The 16,126-nt window shown below is 41.6% G+C and overlaps 1 protein-coding gene across 2 annotated transcripts in view; it reads left to right on the top strand.

The window, feature by feature from the left end:
* Positions 1-15,879, top strand: part of OXSR1 (oxidative stress responsive kinase 1) — a 95,722-nt gene extending 79,843 nt beyond the window's left edge. For both annotated transcript variants that reach the window (XM_012455655.2, XM_064360134.1), the window contains 5 exons: positions 6,385-6,449; positions 9,313-9,365; positions 10,855-10,923; positions 12,364-12,428; positions 12,855-15,879. In XM_012455655.2, coding sequence (XP_012311078.1) covers positions 6,385-6,449; positions 9,313-9,365; positions 10,855-10,923; positions 12,364-12,428; positions 12,855-12,929 — 327 coding nt within the window. In that variant the 3' untranslated portion in view covers positions 12,930-15,879. The remainder of the gene's footprint in view (positions 1-6,384; positions 6,450-9,312; positions 9,366-10,854; positions 10,924-12,363; positions 12,429-12,854) is intronic.
* The last annotated feature ends 247 nt before the right edge of the window (positions 15,880-16,126 follow it).

Below are 16,126 nucleotides of genomic sequence, written 5' to 3'. Positions count from 1 at the left end.
CTAGGCTGCCTCCTTGCTGGGCAGGGCAGCCCTGAAAAAAAACAAAGGCAGCAGCACAGCGGAAACTCATAAATAAAGCCGTAACTCCCCGGGACAGAATACCTGGGAAAAAAAAGGGGTTTATGAGTTCTGCTGCAGCAGACTTAAACGTACCTGCCCAGCAGCTCTGAATGAACAACAGAGCTCACAACTCAGCACTTGAGCTACTATAAAGGACAAACTGTCTCCTCAAGCAGCTCCCTGACCCCTGTATATCCAAAGAGTCACCTCATAAAGGAGAGCTCAGACTGACATTTGGCAGGTATCCTTCTGGGACAAAGCAGAAGAAGAAACTAGTAGCAACCTTTACTGTTCTGCAGCTGCTGCAGGTGATCCCCAGGCAAGCAGGGCCTGGAGTGGACCTCAGCAGTCCTACAGCAGAGGGGCCAGACTGTTAGAAGGAAAACTAAGAAACAGAAATAACTTCATCATCAACAAACAGGACGTCCACTCAGAGACTCAATCAGAAAATCAGCAACTACAAAGACAACAGGTGGATAATTCCACAAAGATGGGAAGAAACCAGCTCAAAAAGGATGAAAACACCTGAAACCAGAACACCTCTCCTCCTACAAGGGATCACAACTCCTCACCAGCAAGGGAACAAGACTGGATGGAGAATGAGTGTGATGAAATGACAGAATCAGGCTTCAGAAGGTGGGTAATAAGAAACTTCTGTGAGCTAAAAGAACATGTTCTAACCCAATGCAAAGAAACTAAGAACCTTGAAAAAAGATTTGACGAAATACTATCGAGAATGGACAACTTAGAGAGGAATATAAGTGAATTGATGGAGCTGAAAAACACAACACGAGAACTTCACGAAGCATGCACAAGTTTCAACAGCCGAATTGACCAAGCAGAAGAAAGGATATCAGAGGTTGAAGATCAACTCAGTGAAATAAAACGAGAAGGCAAGATTAGAGAAAACAGGGTAAAAAGGAATGAACAAAGTCAACAAGAAATATGGGACTATGTGAAAAGACCTAATCTACGTTTGATAGGTGTAACCTAATGTGACAAAGAGAATGAATCCAAGCTGGAAAATACTCTTCAGGATATTATCCAGGAAAACTTCCCCAACCTAGCAAGGCAGGCCAATATTCAAGTCCAGGAAATACAGAGAACACCACAAAGATATTCCTCAAGAAGCGCAACCCCAAGGCACATAATCATCAGATTCACCAGGGTTGAAATGAAGAAGAAAATGCTAAGGGCAGCCAGAGAGAAAGGTCAGGTTACCCACAAAGGGAAGCCCATCAGACTCACAGCAGATCTCTCAGCAGAAACCCTACAAGCCAGAAGAGACTGGGGGCCAATATTCAACATCCTTAAAGAAAAGAACTTTCAACCCAGCATTTCATATCCAGCCAAACTAAGCTTCATAAGTGAAGGAAAAATAAAATCCTTTGCGAACAAGCAAGTACTCAGAGATTTCATCACCACCAGGCCTGCTTTACAAGAGCTCCTGAAAGAGGCACTACACATAGAAAAGAACAACCAGTACCAGCCACTCCAAAAACATACCAAATGGTAAAGAGCATCAACACAATGAAGAATCTGCATGAACTAACAGGCAAAACAGCCAGCTAGCATCAAAATGGCAGTATCAAATTCACATATAACAATATTAACCCTAAACGTAAATGGACTAAATGCCCCAATCAAAAGACACAGACTGGCAAGTTGGATAAAAAGCCAAAATCCATCAGTGTGCTGTATCCAGGAAACCCATCTGACATGCAAGGATACACAAAGGCTCAAAATAAAGGGATGGAGGAAGATTTACCAAGCAAATGGAGAGCAAAAAAAAGCAGAAGTTGCAATTCTCATCTCTGATAAAATAGACTTTAAAGCAACAAAGATCAAAAGAGACAAAGAAGGACATTACATAATGGTAAAAGGATCAATGCAACAAGAAGAGCCAATGATCCTAAATATATATGCACCTAATACAGGAGCACCCAGATACATAAGGCAAGTTCTTAATGACTTACAAAGAGACTTAGACTCCCACACAATAATAGTAGGAGACTTTAACACCCCATTGTCAATATTAGACAGATCAACGAGACAGAAAATTAACAAGGATATCCAGGACTTGAACTCAGACCTGGACCAAGCAAACCTAATAGACATTTACAGAACTCTCCACCCCAAATCCACAGAATATGCATTCTTCTCAGCACCACATCACACCTACTCTAAAATTGACCACATAATTGGAAGTAAATCACTCCTCAGCAAATGCAAAAGAACAGAAACCATAACAAACAGTCTCTCAGACCACAGTGCAATCAAGTTAGAACTCAGAATTCAGAAACCAACCCAGAACCGCACAGCTTCATGGAAACTGAACAACTGGCTCTTGAATGTTGACTGGATAAACAATGAAATGAAGGCAGAAATAAAGATGTTCTTCAAAACCAACGAGAACGAAGACACCACATACCAGAATCTCTGGGACACATTTAAAGCAGTCTCTAGAGGAAAATATATAGCAATAAGTGCCCACATGAGAAGAAAGGAGAGATCTAAAATTGACACCCGTCGTCAAAATTGAAAGAGCTAGAGGAGCAAGATCAAAAAAACTCAAAACCTAGCAGAAGACAAGAAATAACTAAGATCAGAGCAGAACTAAAGGAGATAGAGACACAAAAAACCCTTCAAAAAATCAATAAATCCAGGAGCTGGTTTTTTGAAAAGATCAACAAAATAGACAGACCACAAGCCAGATTAATAAAAAAGAAAAGAGAGAATAACCAAATAGATGCAATAAAAAACGATAAAGGGGATATCACCACAGATGCCACAGAAATTCAAACCATCATCAGAGATTATTACAAACAACTCTATGCACATAAACTAGGAAACCTGGAAGAAATGGATAAATTCCTGGACACTTGCCTCCTCTCAAGCCTAAACCAGGAAGAATTCGAAACCCTGAATAGACCAATAACAAGGTCTGAAGTCAAGGCAGCAGTTAAGAGCCTACCACCCAAAAAAAGCCCAGGTCCAGATGGGTTCACAGCCGAATTCTACCAGACATACAAAGAGGAGCTGGTACCATTCCTTCTGAAACTATTCCAAATAATCCAAAAAGAGGGAATCCTTCCCAAATCATTTTATGAGACCAACATCATCCTGATACCAAAACCCGGCAGAGACTCAACAAGAAATGAAAACTACAGGCCAATATCCATGATGAACATAGATGCAAAAATCTTCAATAAAATACTAGCAAGCTGATTGCAACAGCACATCAAAAAGCTTATCCACCATGATCAAGTAGGATTCATCCCGGGGATGCAAGGCTGGTTCAACATACGCAAGTCTATAAATGTAATTCACCACATAAACAGAACCAAAGACAAAAACCACATGATTATCTCAATTGATGCAGAGAAGGCCTTTGACAAAATTCAACAGCCCTTTATGCTAAAAACCCTCAATAAACTAGGTATTGACAGAACGTATCTCAAAATAATAAAAGATATTTACGACAAACCAGCAGCCAATATCATACTGAATGGGCAAAAACTGGAAGCATTCCCTCTGAAATCTGGCACTAGACAAGGATGCCCTCTCTCACCACTCCTATTCAATATAGTACTGGAAGTTCTAGCCAGAGCAATCAGGCAAGAAAAAGAAATAAAGGGTATTCAAATAGGAAAGGAGGAAGACAAATTATCTCTATTTGCAGACGACATGATTGTATATCTAGAAGACCCCATTGTCTCAGCCCAAAATCTCCTGAAACTGATAAGCAACTTCAGCAAAGTCTCAGGATACAAAATCAATGTGCAAAAATCACAAGCATTCCTATACACCAATAACAGACTTAAAGAGAGCCAAATCAAGAACGAACTGCCATTCACAATTGCTACAAAGAGAATAAAATACCTAGGAATACAACTAACAAGGAACGTAAAGGACCTCTTCAAGGAGAACTACAAACCACTGCTCAACGAAATAAGAGAGGACACAAACAGATGGAGAAACATTCCATGTTCATGGTTAGGAAGAATCAATATTGTGAAAATGGCCATACTGCCCAAAGTAATTTACAGATTCAACGCTATCCCCATCAAGCTACCAATGGCCTTCTTCACAGAACTGGAAAAAACCACCTTAAACTTCATATGGAACCAAAGAGAGCCTGCATAGCCAAGTCAATTCTAAGCAAAAAGAACAAAGCGGGAGGCATCACACTACCGGACATCAAACTATACTACAAGGCTACGGTAATCAAAACAGCATGGTACTGGTACCAAAACAGAGATATAGACCAATGGAACAGAACAGAGGCCTCGGAGGCAACACACCATATCTGCAACCATCCGATCTTTGACAAACCTGACAAAAACAAGCAATGGGGAAAGGATTCCCTGTTTAATAAGTGGTGTTGGGAAAACTGGTTAGCCATGTGCAGAAAGCAGAAATTGGACCCCTTCCTGACACCTTACACTAAAATTAACTCCAGATGGATTAAAGACTTAAACATAAGACCTAACACCGTAAAAACACTAGAAGATAATCTAGGCAAAACCATTCAGGACATAGGCATAGGCAAGGACTTCATGACCAAAACACCAAAAGCATTGGCAACAAAAGCCAAAATAGACAAACGAGACCTAATCAAACTCCACAGCTTCTGCACGGCAAAAGAAACAGTCATTAGAGTGAATTGGCAACCAAAAGAATGGTAAAAAATTTTTGCAGCTTACCCATCCGACAAAGGGCTGATATCCAGAATTTACAAAGAACTAAAACAGATTTACAAGAAAAAAACAAACAAGCCCATTCAAAAATGGGCGAAGGATATGAACAGATACTTTACAAAAGAAGACATTCATGAGGCCAACAAACATATGAAAAAATGCTCATCATCACTGGTCATTAGAGAAATGCAAATCAAAACTACATTGAGATACCATCTCATGCCAGTTAGAATGGCGATCATTAAAAAATCTGGAGACAACAGATGCTGGAGAGGATGTGGAGAAATATGAACACTTTTACACTGTTGGTGGGAGTGTAAATTAGTTCAACCATTGTGGAAGACAGTGTGGCGATTCCTCAAGGACCTAGAAATAGAAATTCCATTTGACCCAGCAATCCCATTACTGGGCATATATCCAAAGGATTATAAATCGTTCTACTATAAGGACACATGCACACGAATGTTCATTGCAGCACAGTTTACAATAGCAGAGACCTGGAACCAACCCAAATGCCCATCGATGATAGACTGGACAGGGAAAATGCGGCACATACACATCATGGAATATTATGCAGCCATCAAAAACGATGAGTTCGCGTCCTTTGTAGGGACATGGATGAACCTGGAAACCATCATTCTCAGCAAACTGACACAAGAACACAAAAGCACCACATGTTCTCACTCATAGGCGGGTGTTGAACAAGGAGAACACATGGACACAGGGAGGGGAGCATCACACACTGGGGTCTGTTGGGGGGAAATAGGGGAGGGACAGCGGCGGGTGGGGAGTTGGGGAGAGATAGCATGGGGAGAAATGCCAGATATAGGTGAAGGGGAGGAAGGCAGCAAATCACACTGCCACGTATGCACCTATGCAACAATCTTGCCTGTTCTTCACATGTACCCCAAAACCTAAAATGCAATTAAAAAAAAAAAAATATATATATATATATGCTAAAAAAAAGAAAGAAAGAAATTAAAGGTCTGACCTTTTTTTTTCCTTTGCACCCCTAGGTCATCTTGTGTTCTGCCTTTGGAGATCACTGCTTTGAGCATTTCCAATTAGTCGTGGCACTTACTTCACTTAACTTTTTCATCCCTCAAGCTTTCCATTTCTGCCCCGCATATGAGAAAAGATACAGTTGTCTTAAGAAAACTGATGGAAAAATTAGAATCATTTTATAAACAACTTAAATCGAATGCATGTCCTCTCATAAGCAAGTGATAGCTATACAATTTTCAGAGAGGATTACTTTAGCCATAAAAAGATTGGAACCTATGTATGGGTCGGATGGGATTCCTGAAGGGCAGCTGGTTCAGGCTCCACCTTTTGTATTGCCGTATGGTGCTCTGGCAGATTTTTAGAAAATGAGAAACCTAGCTTTGTGTTTTTCACTCTTGTAGCGGGGAACAGGGGTCTCAGAAATATAAAATGTAAATGCTTTTGTTGCTGCCTTGGAGTGCATGTCCTCCTCCAGCAGGGAATGTCCTTGGGTTAGTATGACCTCAGCTGGAGATGAAGAAAATTGCTGCCAAGTAGATGATTCCTCTGCCAGTGACCATTAGTCACTTCCCCACTTAATGTTTCAGGCAATGACTTGATACCTTTGAATGCTTTTTAGGCTTTGTCTTCAGGATCAGGTTCACAAGAGACCAAGATCCCAATCAGTCTAGTACTAAGATTAAGGTAAGTAGACATTTTGTTTTGTTTTGTTTTCTGAATACTCTGCATGTGCTGTAATAGTCTGTGCCTGAGAGTAACTGGATGGAATTGGATTGTATGTCCTCTAGCATCAAGCTCTTTGCTTGGTGGTGTATTATTTTCCTCAGAAATGATAGCAACAGTGTGAAGACCAGGATGTTAGCCGGTGTTATGACTAACTGATGCACGTGTTTCTTCGTTGTTTCTGTGCTAATTGGTGATGAGTTTGTGCATTTGCAGTGTAGCTAGTTTGGTTAGGAAGTGTGGTCTATCATTGAGGAACAGTTTTTAGGGAAGCAGCACTAACAGGCTTATCTGAACATCAGTCCTATAATTGTGACCGTATAAGTACCATGGACTGTGAGATCAACTAACCCAAGAAGGGGAGGACTTTTTTTTTTTTGAGACGGAGTCTCACAGTGTTCCCTGGCTGGAGTGCAATGGTGCAATCTCGGCTCACTGCAACCTCCACCTCCCGGGTTCATGTGATTCTCCTGCCTCAGCCTCCTGAGTAGCTGGAATTACAGGCGCATACCACCACACCTGTCTAATTTTTTGTATTTTTATTTGAGACTGGGTTTCACTATGTTGGCCAGACTGGTCTCGAACTCCTGACCTCGTGATCTGCCCACTTCTGCCTCCCAAAGTGCTGGAATTACAGGCGTAAGCCACCACGTCCAGCCCTGGGGAGGACTTTTTTATTGTGATAGATCAAAAAATGCCTTGTTTTTAGAAGATTAAAAGGAGAACTCTAAATGTTTTCATACTCTGTTTCTGTTTTGCAGCAAGTACCCTAAATTCGTGGTTCTTGGTGGGAACATATAGAGAGGGCCTGACAGATTGCTCAACAGGAAGCGCCATAGGTAGCAATCTGTTCATTTTAACTCCCCCACCCCCCACCACCAGTAGTTGGATTCAAATTCCAGAGCTTTTTTGTCAGAATAGCTATGGCTGTTGTATTGCTCTAGTTAGGTCTCTTTCTACTCATAAATGCATTTGAAAAAAAAAAATTAATATTAAAGTGTCACTTGAGACAACTCAGATCTTTTAAAACTATACTAACATTCCACTGAATTGCCATTAACTCATTACCTTTGCACGTATGAATTCCTAGTCATCTTTCAGTAAGGTTGTAGTTGGAAATATAGGCAGCAAGAGCTCTTTGGAGAATGTGGTAAGGAGAATATCATTGCTCCTTGCCACTAGGAGCAATGCATTTATGCCATAACCGTGAACAAAGCAGATTTGGTTACCTTTCCTTTACAGAAGCCTACTCAGTATGCCTGGTCTCATCTCAAATAATTCTGAGTTACTAGGATGTCTTGACAACCTCATGCTGTTTTAATTCTACATAAAGAATACCACTTGTCTCTTTAAGAAGATTATTGTGACGTCTTAATAGACAGTACAAAAATTCTATTTGTAAAATAAAAGACAAAATTCTGTTTGACAAGGTGGCGAAGATACTTGTAAGTGATGTGTAGTTAGCTTTTTTGAGAGTAGTTGTAAAGATTGTTATGGAAGTAGGAGACTGGATCCTTACTCTTATTGGTAAAGACTTTGAAGTTAAATGGCCAGAAGTGATGGTAAGAAATACATTTAATCTAATTTACCATGTTGTTATCTCTGAAGATATTTGTGCCTGGCGTGCCAGTTAAATTGCTAAACTTACGCTGAACATTTCAATCTGAATTTTATTGCACTTTCAGAAAGAACAGATTGAATAATTATGTATTAAGCACAGACTATGTATAGCACTCTTTGGTACTGTGGAAAGATGGATACCTAGAAAAGAGAAAATTAAATGACTCCCTTGATAATCAAGTCTAGGCTGGAAGTTGATTTGAACTATACTAACATAGCTAAAAGCAAATTTCAGATAGTATATACATGCAGAAGTATAAGTTTATATGTATGTATCTGTGTAGAGAGAATGCAATGCAAGGGAAAATCATTTGGGGCAGCTAATATTTGAGATGGGTAGTTCTGTTTTAAGCACAATTTCAGTAACATCGTCAAGTATATTATTCATCAGATAGAAGTAAACTCTCTCCGTTGTTTATATAAAATAGATTTGAGTCCTAAGTGAGCAGGCATATCTGCCCTTAGATATAATGTTCTAATTTCTGTCTTTAACCATAACCTCCATGGATCCTGCTTAATCTCAGTACATGGTGTGATCATCACTGAAACTGTACCTGACCAGTCATGTTTGAATTTCTGGAGTCATGTATTAACTCTGCTACCAGTATGGACCCAATTCCTTTCCCTATTTTCTCTGCCTACCCAAATCCTGCCTGCGCATTAAGTCCTATCTAAAAACTACCTCCAAAATTTTTCCTTATTATCCCCCTCTCTCGTGTATTCTTTGAATTCCTATGGAATTTGAGGGAGTATCATGTATTTCATCTTATGAGTCTGCCAAGACTGATCACCAGTAGTAGGCAGTGGATTGTCAGCATGTGGGAGTGGGGATTAGGATGAAAAAGGCATCCTGTATCATTTTAATCACACCTCCCTTTGCTCATACAGATTTTCCTCTTAGTTTTATATGTTCTTCTTAGTAGGAATAAGGATGGGAGTGGGCCTATAAGAATCTTCTCAAAGGCATGAAATTTTTATATTGATCAGTAAGGGACATAGATTCAAAGGGTTGTAGGACAAGTAGAGGGTCATTCTGAACTGGTTTTGCTCTGAGCTCTGTAGTGTGGACATACCTGAATAAATCATATGATCTATGGGAACAAAGCAGTCTTTCTTGAGGCACAGCTTTCTTAATATATGTTGGCAGAATCTCTTTGCATGAATTTAGAAATTCTCATTTTATGCATTCTGCTTTCTTTCATAGGAATTCCAAAAAAGAACTAAATGATATTCGATTTGAATTTACTCCTGGAAGAGGTGAGGCATCAAACGGATTGAAAACAAAATCGCTTCTAATTTGTGATTTGATGAAATGTGTTGTGAAGTTTCTGTCCTTTGTGAAGTTTTGCTTTTAAAGGATAATAAAATTTTTCCTGGTTTTGGGGAGTCTATGAGTAAGATAAAAATGCAGTTCGTTGACGACTAAACACATTTAGAAAACCTTGTATAGTAATACAGACAGTAATAAATATCTAACAGCTCTTCACAGCTTGCTATAGGCCATTGTCTTAAGCGTTATCTCATTAAATTCTCACAGCAGCCTACTAAAGAAAAATTATTATCCTCATATTATTGATGATGAAATCAAGGCTTAGAGAGACAAAGTAACTTGTTCAGGGTCACACAGTGGACAGGGGTATAGGTGGAATTCAAACCAGGTCAGAGTCCAGAGTTCTTACCTTATACGTAGTTGTCCTCCAGGATGGTAAAGAAACAAGGCCTGCAATCTCCTCTCTGACAGAAGCTGAGCCCTGCCATGTACTGTTTCTGGCTGTTGAACTTCACCTCGAACACAGCGTGTTTTCTTTCTTGCCTTTATTACTCAGCGTTCTAATTTGGGGAGTAGCCAGCAAATATCTGTTCTGTGTATTATGCTTATTCTTCTTGCTGTCTCACTATCATGAGCAACTAACCACGGAAAGAACAGATGCAGGTGTACAGAGGTGTAGCTGTTTTACTTTTTTAAAGCCAGGCAACGTCACATTTTCAGGAATTAATTTAAATTGCTGGTCGTCTTTGTGAATGTGTGGACACTCTCTCCCCAGCAGTCTTCCTGTTCCCTCTGAGGAGCTTAGTGTCAGACCCTTGGGAATCAGTACAACTGAGTCGGTTGAAGATGAGGTTACTTGGGGATATTCTGTCCTCATCTTTTTAGTAGTTATACCCATTGCTCAGATTGTACCACCTGGGACAGCTAGATACGAAGCAAAACTCACCAGAATGAAAAAGTAAATGATTTTAGCATAAAACTTGGAGTATGGTTCCCAAAGAAAAGAGATTGCAATTTGTTGTCTTAATTTTTTGAGAATAAATCATTCTGGTTTTTTAGCCCCAGAGATGTTCAGTATTCAGCATCACGCTGCAGAACTCTGAGAGCTCAGTCCAGGATTGTACTCAAAAATAGGAATTTCCTCTGCATCGTCACTGTCAGTGCTCTTCTGACTGGGCCTGAACCCATCTAAATCATACCTTTTAGAAAGTTGTCTCTACATTGAGCTCTGTAAATCAGATATTTGCCACCTGGTTTATACAGAGTCTACCCTCTAGCTAGATCTGTGAGAATTCCTCACTTGAGACAGTCCCAGTGGCAGGAAGTCTGTGTGTGGGAGGACTTCCTGCCTTTTTGGTTCTGTGGATTTAGCAGCTAGCTTGGGCCTGACTTGGCAGTACTGGTACCCACACGGCTCTGGGACTTAACAGTTTTAAGCATGCACAAAAAACAGCACTGTCTTCTTTGTCCTTGCAGATACAGCAGAGGGTGTCTCACAGGAACTCATTTCTGCTGGCCTGGTCGACGGAAGGGATTTAGTAATAGGTAACTGCCCATGTGCTCCTATGTCGCTGTCTATTTACTTAGTACATAGAAAAGCAGGTTTTTATTCCACTGAGGAGATCTGATGGTTCTTGAAATGGTTCTTGGCTTTGCTGAAATTATAGGTAATGGGGACAGTTTCTTACACACACACACAAAATTTCACTTATGAGTTTGCTTTGTGACCTTCAATGATAGTAAGTGAAAGCATACCCAAGGTCTTTAGGAGAGGGGCCGGGCGCGGTGGCTCACGCCTGTAATCCCAGCACTTTGGGAGGCCAAGGCGGGTGGATCACGAGGTCAGGAGATCGAGACCATCCTGGTCAACATGGTGAAACCCCGTCTCTACTAAAAATACAAAAAATTAGCTGGGCATAGTGGTGCGTGCCTGTAATCCCAGCTACTCAGGAGGCTGAGGCAGGAGAATTGCCTGAACCCAGGAGGCGGAGGTTGCATTGAGCCGAGATCGTGCCATTGCACTCCAGCCTGGGTAACAAGAGCGAAACTCTGTCTCAAAAAAAAGAAAAAAAAAGGTCTTTAGGAGACTAGTAGAAATTATGGCAAAGATCACAAGTTAAAGTAAGCTTGGCCATATCTGATCTATTTTAGATATATAATTTTTATGGCCCAAGTTGAGCAAAAATCATTAGACATTTAGTCCTAGAAAAGCAGGAAGGAAGAAAGAAGGCCTAGTGAGGCCACAGGTCCATGTTACTGAAGGAGAGACCATGTCTGTAGACACAGATTTCCTGTGAAAGACCAGATAACAAATAGTTTAGGCCTTGTGGGCCAGGCGCAGTATCTGTCACTTTTAAACCACTCTTAGCTTGCCAGAGAACAAAAACAGACCATAGGTTCGTTTTTGATTTCTGTCTTTGGGCTTTCTTTTTTTTTTTTTTTGAGACGGAGTTTCGCTCTTGTTACCCAGGCTGGAGTGCAATGGCGTGATCTCGGCTCACCGCAACCTCCGCCTCCTGGGTTCAGGCAATTCTCCTGCCTCAGCCTCCTGAGTAGCTGGGATTACAGGCACGCACCACCTTGCCCAGCTAATTTTTTTTTATATTAGTAGAGACGGGGTTTCACCATGTTGACCAGGATGGTCTCGATCTCTTGACCTCGTGATCCACCTGCCTTGGCCTCCCAAAGTGCTGGGATTACAGGCTTGAGCCATAAGCAGATCATACCTCTTTTACCTGCATGTCTTTATCCTAGGTTAATACAACATTTTAAAGGAAGTTAATTTGACAGTGGTTCAAGGTATACTACTTAGAAATGAGTTTAAAAGACCCTTTCATTTGGGGAGTGATTATTTTATCTGTCTGCTTCCATTTTGATTGTACAGAGCATATTCTTAACTACCATTTAAGCTTTTAAAATATGATTGAAATTGGATTTATGTGACTTGTCATTCATCAAACACCCTCTCTGTTTGTATGATTACAGTGGCAGCTAATTTGCAGAAAATTGTGGAAGAACCTCAGTCAAATCGATCTGTCACTTTCAAACTGGTACTCATCTCTTCTTCCTTATGAAAACATCTTACCTTTTACACACTGGCAGCTTCTTCAGACCAGCTTCTATATGCCCTGAGTGAAGAGAATATTAAAATGTGGTAGACTGTGTTCATTTAGCCTCCCCTGTGCCCTGGGCTGATGTTTCCCTTTGAGTGGTGACTCTTCCTCTCTCCATGTTAGAAAACCTCTGTCCCCAGACCCTTGGCTATTCATAAGAGAAACTATTAGCTAATCTGACTCTAGCTGTTCACCCAGCCCCCCCGCCCCCTTTTCTGGAATACACACCTTCGTCAGTCTCCTGTTTGTATCCTAGGGATCTGTTGCTCAGTGCTTACCTCCCACTATTCCATGTCAGCTTTATTTGCTACCTGCAAGTTTGTTTATAAATAATCACAGTTTCTCATTTTGTTCGGTTCTTAGGCATCTGGTGTCGAAGGCTCAGATATTCCTGATGATGGTAAACTAATAGGATTTGCCCAGCTCAGCATCAGCTAAACCACAGCTCTGGAAGAGGCGGCCCAAGGAGATTCCACACATGCGTATCTCTGTTGCTTCTGTTGGCCTGAACCCACTACTGCCAAAGAACCCAGCAACAAACCTCCCAGCTAGGAGCTTTAGAAGTCTTTCTTTATGTTTTTCCTGCCATCATTCCTCCTTTTCCCACAGGGAAAGAAAAGTTGGATCACCAGTGGCCAGCATCCCCAGAGTTCCGTTAGTAAACTTACTTCATATGTCCCCTGTCTTCCTCCGTCTGAGAAGTGGCCCATGTGCTTCAAGGCCCAGGAGGGAGATCTGTCAGCTCATTCTTGCCTTACTCCAGTGATGGCCCAGGTGGAAAAGTAGCAGCTATATTGGGCTTCCTCATCCTGCCTGTTCTCCCACACCTGCCAGGATATGGACATCTTGGGATATCTCTTTACCACTGAAGTAGAATTCAAAGTTGATTGTTCAGCTGAAGCCCAGAGAATTTAATTTAGTGTTTTTTCTTTGTACCTGATGTGAATTCTAGCAACCTTTGTTAGGAAAAAGCACAGCCTCAGATGGAGGCAGCCTAAACTGTATTCTTGTTTTGTTCATGGTGTTTCTAAGCGTTTTGCTGAAGCTGCTCTCAGGCACCCCCTTCTTCATTGCTCTCTCCAGAAAGGGTTGCTAGCCTTAACTTCAGCTGGTGCAAAACATCTGACTGTAGCCGAACTTCAGCCACCAGATCCTTCAGAGTGGAACTTCGGATTGTTTTTACAGACAGCATCAAGTAATGGCTTGTAAATGTGAAGCCAGAGGTGGTTTTTGAACAGGAAAATCATAATTCCTATCATTGGAGAAGTATTTATTTTCAAATATTGAAGAAAAACTCAATCCTCCCATGAAAATCAGTTCGTCTGGCCTCCAAGTCATGAGGAAATGGGTATGCAAGGCTGAGATTTCTACAGCAATAAAGGAGACTCACACTGGGCCGGAGAGGCCTGCCTTCTGCCTGCCCTCCTGCACTGACCCTTTGGAGGAGGTCTCTGTGTGCTGAAGCTAACTCAAGATGGAAAGTGAAACCACATGTGCCGTGACCTTTAGGTTTTATGAGTAGACTGTGTTCATTTGATTTTCTACAGAAATAATATAAATTATTCTTTAGGTTTAAAAAAGAGCACTCATAATGCAATATGTGAATAATCAGTGAGGTTGATTTTTCTTTTTTCCTACTGTTTCATAGTCAGTCTTTGTCTAACTGCTAGTAACCCTACCGCGTTTTATATATGAGTGGGATACTCGATCTGGCCTTAAAAAGATATACAAAGATGGGCTGTGGGCCCCTGGGAAGGGGGGACACAAAGATGGGCTGTGGGCCCCTGGGAAGTGGGGGAGTTGCCCTTTACAGAATCACGCAAGCTCTTTCCAGCATCACTCAAGCCCTTTCCAGCATTGTTGGTCTGATGAAGAAGGTTACCTTTTCTCTCAGAACATATCTGAAAGCCTTCCCCACAAATAACTTATCACACCTTTTGTTTCATTCTGAGCCTTTAGTTTTAGTTATGGGCTTTCTTCACCTGCCCTAGGTGCAAAGGCATGTTGGGAAAGAGATGGATGTTGGGGAGAAAGAGAGGGGATGGGCCGGGTGCAGTGGCTCACGCCTGTAATCCCAGCACTTTGGGAGGCCGAGACGGGTGGATCACGAGGTCAAGAGATCGAGACCATCCTGGCCAACATAGTGAAACCCCGTCTGTACTAAAAATACAAAAAAATTAGCTGGGCATGGTGGCGCACACCTGTAGTCCCAGCTACTCGGGAGGCTGAGGCAGGTGAATTGCTTGAACGTGGGAGGTGGAGGTTGCAGTGAGCCGAGACTGCGCCACTGCACTCCAGCCTGGCGCCTGTCGACAGAGTAAGACTCTGTCTCAAAAAAAAGGGGGATGGATTTCGGGAGTTGGGAGGAGAGTAGGTAAGATCAGACACCAAAGTCCAAGGTCCCAACAGTCTTGGTAAAAGGAGGGAGCTTGCTGAGCCAGGAGGGAGAAAAGAAGATTGACCAGCTTGCTAGAAAATTATTTAGCTTTTCTTTTTCTTTTTTGTGGTGGTGGAGAGAAACAAGGATGGGGAGGTGGGAATGAGGTATAGAAAAGAGATAGCATCCTCTTTGGCACAAGACTAGTGGCTTACCTTAGAGTGTTTTTTTTTATTTTGGTTTCAAATAAACCCATCATAATCTACTTATTTATGAATCCAAGGGGGAGTAGTATCACTCTGTTCTAGCATTCTACGTGGAGATGGTCTGGTGCCCAGCTGAGAGTGAGCAGCAGCCCATCCCCCTGTTCACTTTCTCCAGCCCGTCATTACCTGTGAACTGCAGTGGGGCAGGCATGACAAGTAGAATTGGGCTGAGGTTTTCTCTTTTTTTTCAGTTCATTGTTTGCCCTGCTAGGAATTAGAAGACAGACACCAAGTCCCAGGACAGTGTTATTGCTTCTTCTGCATGACGTGTGGTAGACTCCCTTTGCTGGCTTGTGCAGTCATACTGAGAAGATACATGAACAGAAACTGCCCAGGTGGAACAGCATGTAACCTAGTGAGCGACCGTACTCCTTTCTGGCAATGCTGGTACAGAGTGCACCTCTGTCACTAGGTCCCAGGATCCCCTTGTCCCTGGAGTAGGGGCTAACTATAGCACAAAGTATTATGTGCCAATGCTATTTGTGAAATGTTTGGTCTTTCTAAATGACTAAGGGATTTGTTGGGGTTTTTGCTTAAGTTGTGAACCAAATCCTAGAGCCAGCTGATAATATTTAATAATCTGGAGGATAGAATAATGATGTACCAATAAGTGGAGATTCCTCCTTATGATGTATGCTAGGTTATGGAAGATGTAAAATATTCTACTTTTTCCTCCTTTTTTTGGACTTTGTATTTTACTGCATGTTTCCTTCCTTTTTAATCAATAAAGAATACATTGCCCTTAGTGGTGTACGGATGCTTTATTTTAGTGGCCGCTGGCGGAGAGCTGTGGGTTGTGGGTCAGGGAATCACCACCAACTTTAATTTTTCATGCGAATAGAAGCCAAAGTACATATAAACTGTAAAGTGTGTGTATTGACGTACAAATTACCTAGAACCGCTTAAAACCATCGTATAGTTGGGGAAACTGCAACCCTAAAAGGGAGGGTTGAGGTCGGCCCAAGGAATTTGATAGGGTGGGATATGGAACT

This window comes from Aotus nancymaae, unplaced genomic scaffold, assembly GCF_030222135.1.
Source record: "Aotus nancymaae isolate 86718 unplaced genomic scaffold, 86718_ANA_hifiasm-v0.15.2.pri h1tg000038l, whole genome shotgun sequence".
NCBI lineage: Eukaryota > Metazoa > Chordata > Mammalia > Primates > Aotidae > Aotus > Aotus nancymaae.
This window is presented reverse-complemented; position numbering and strand designations above follow the sequence as displayed.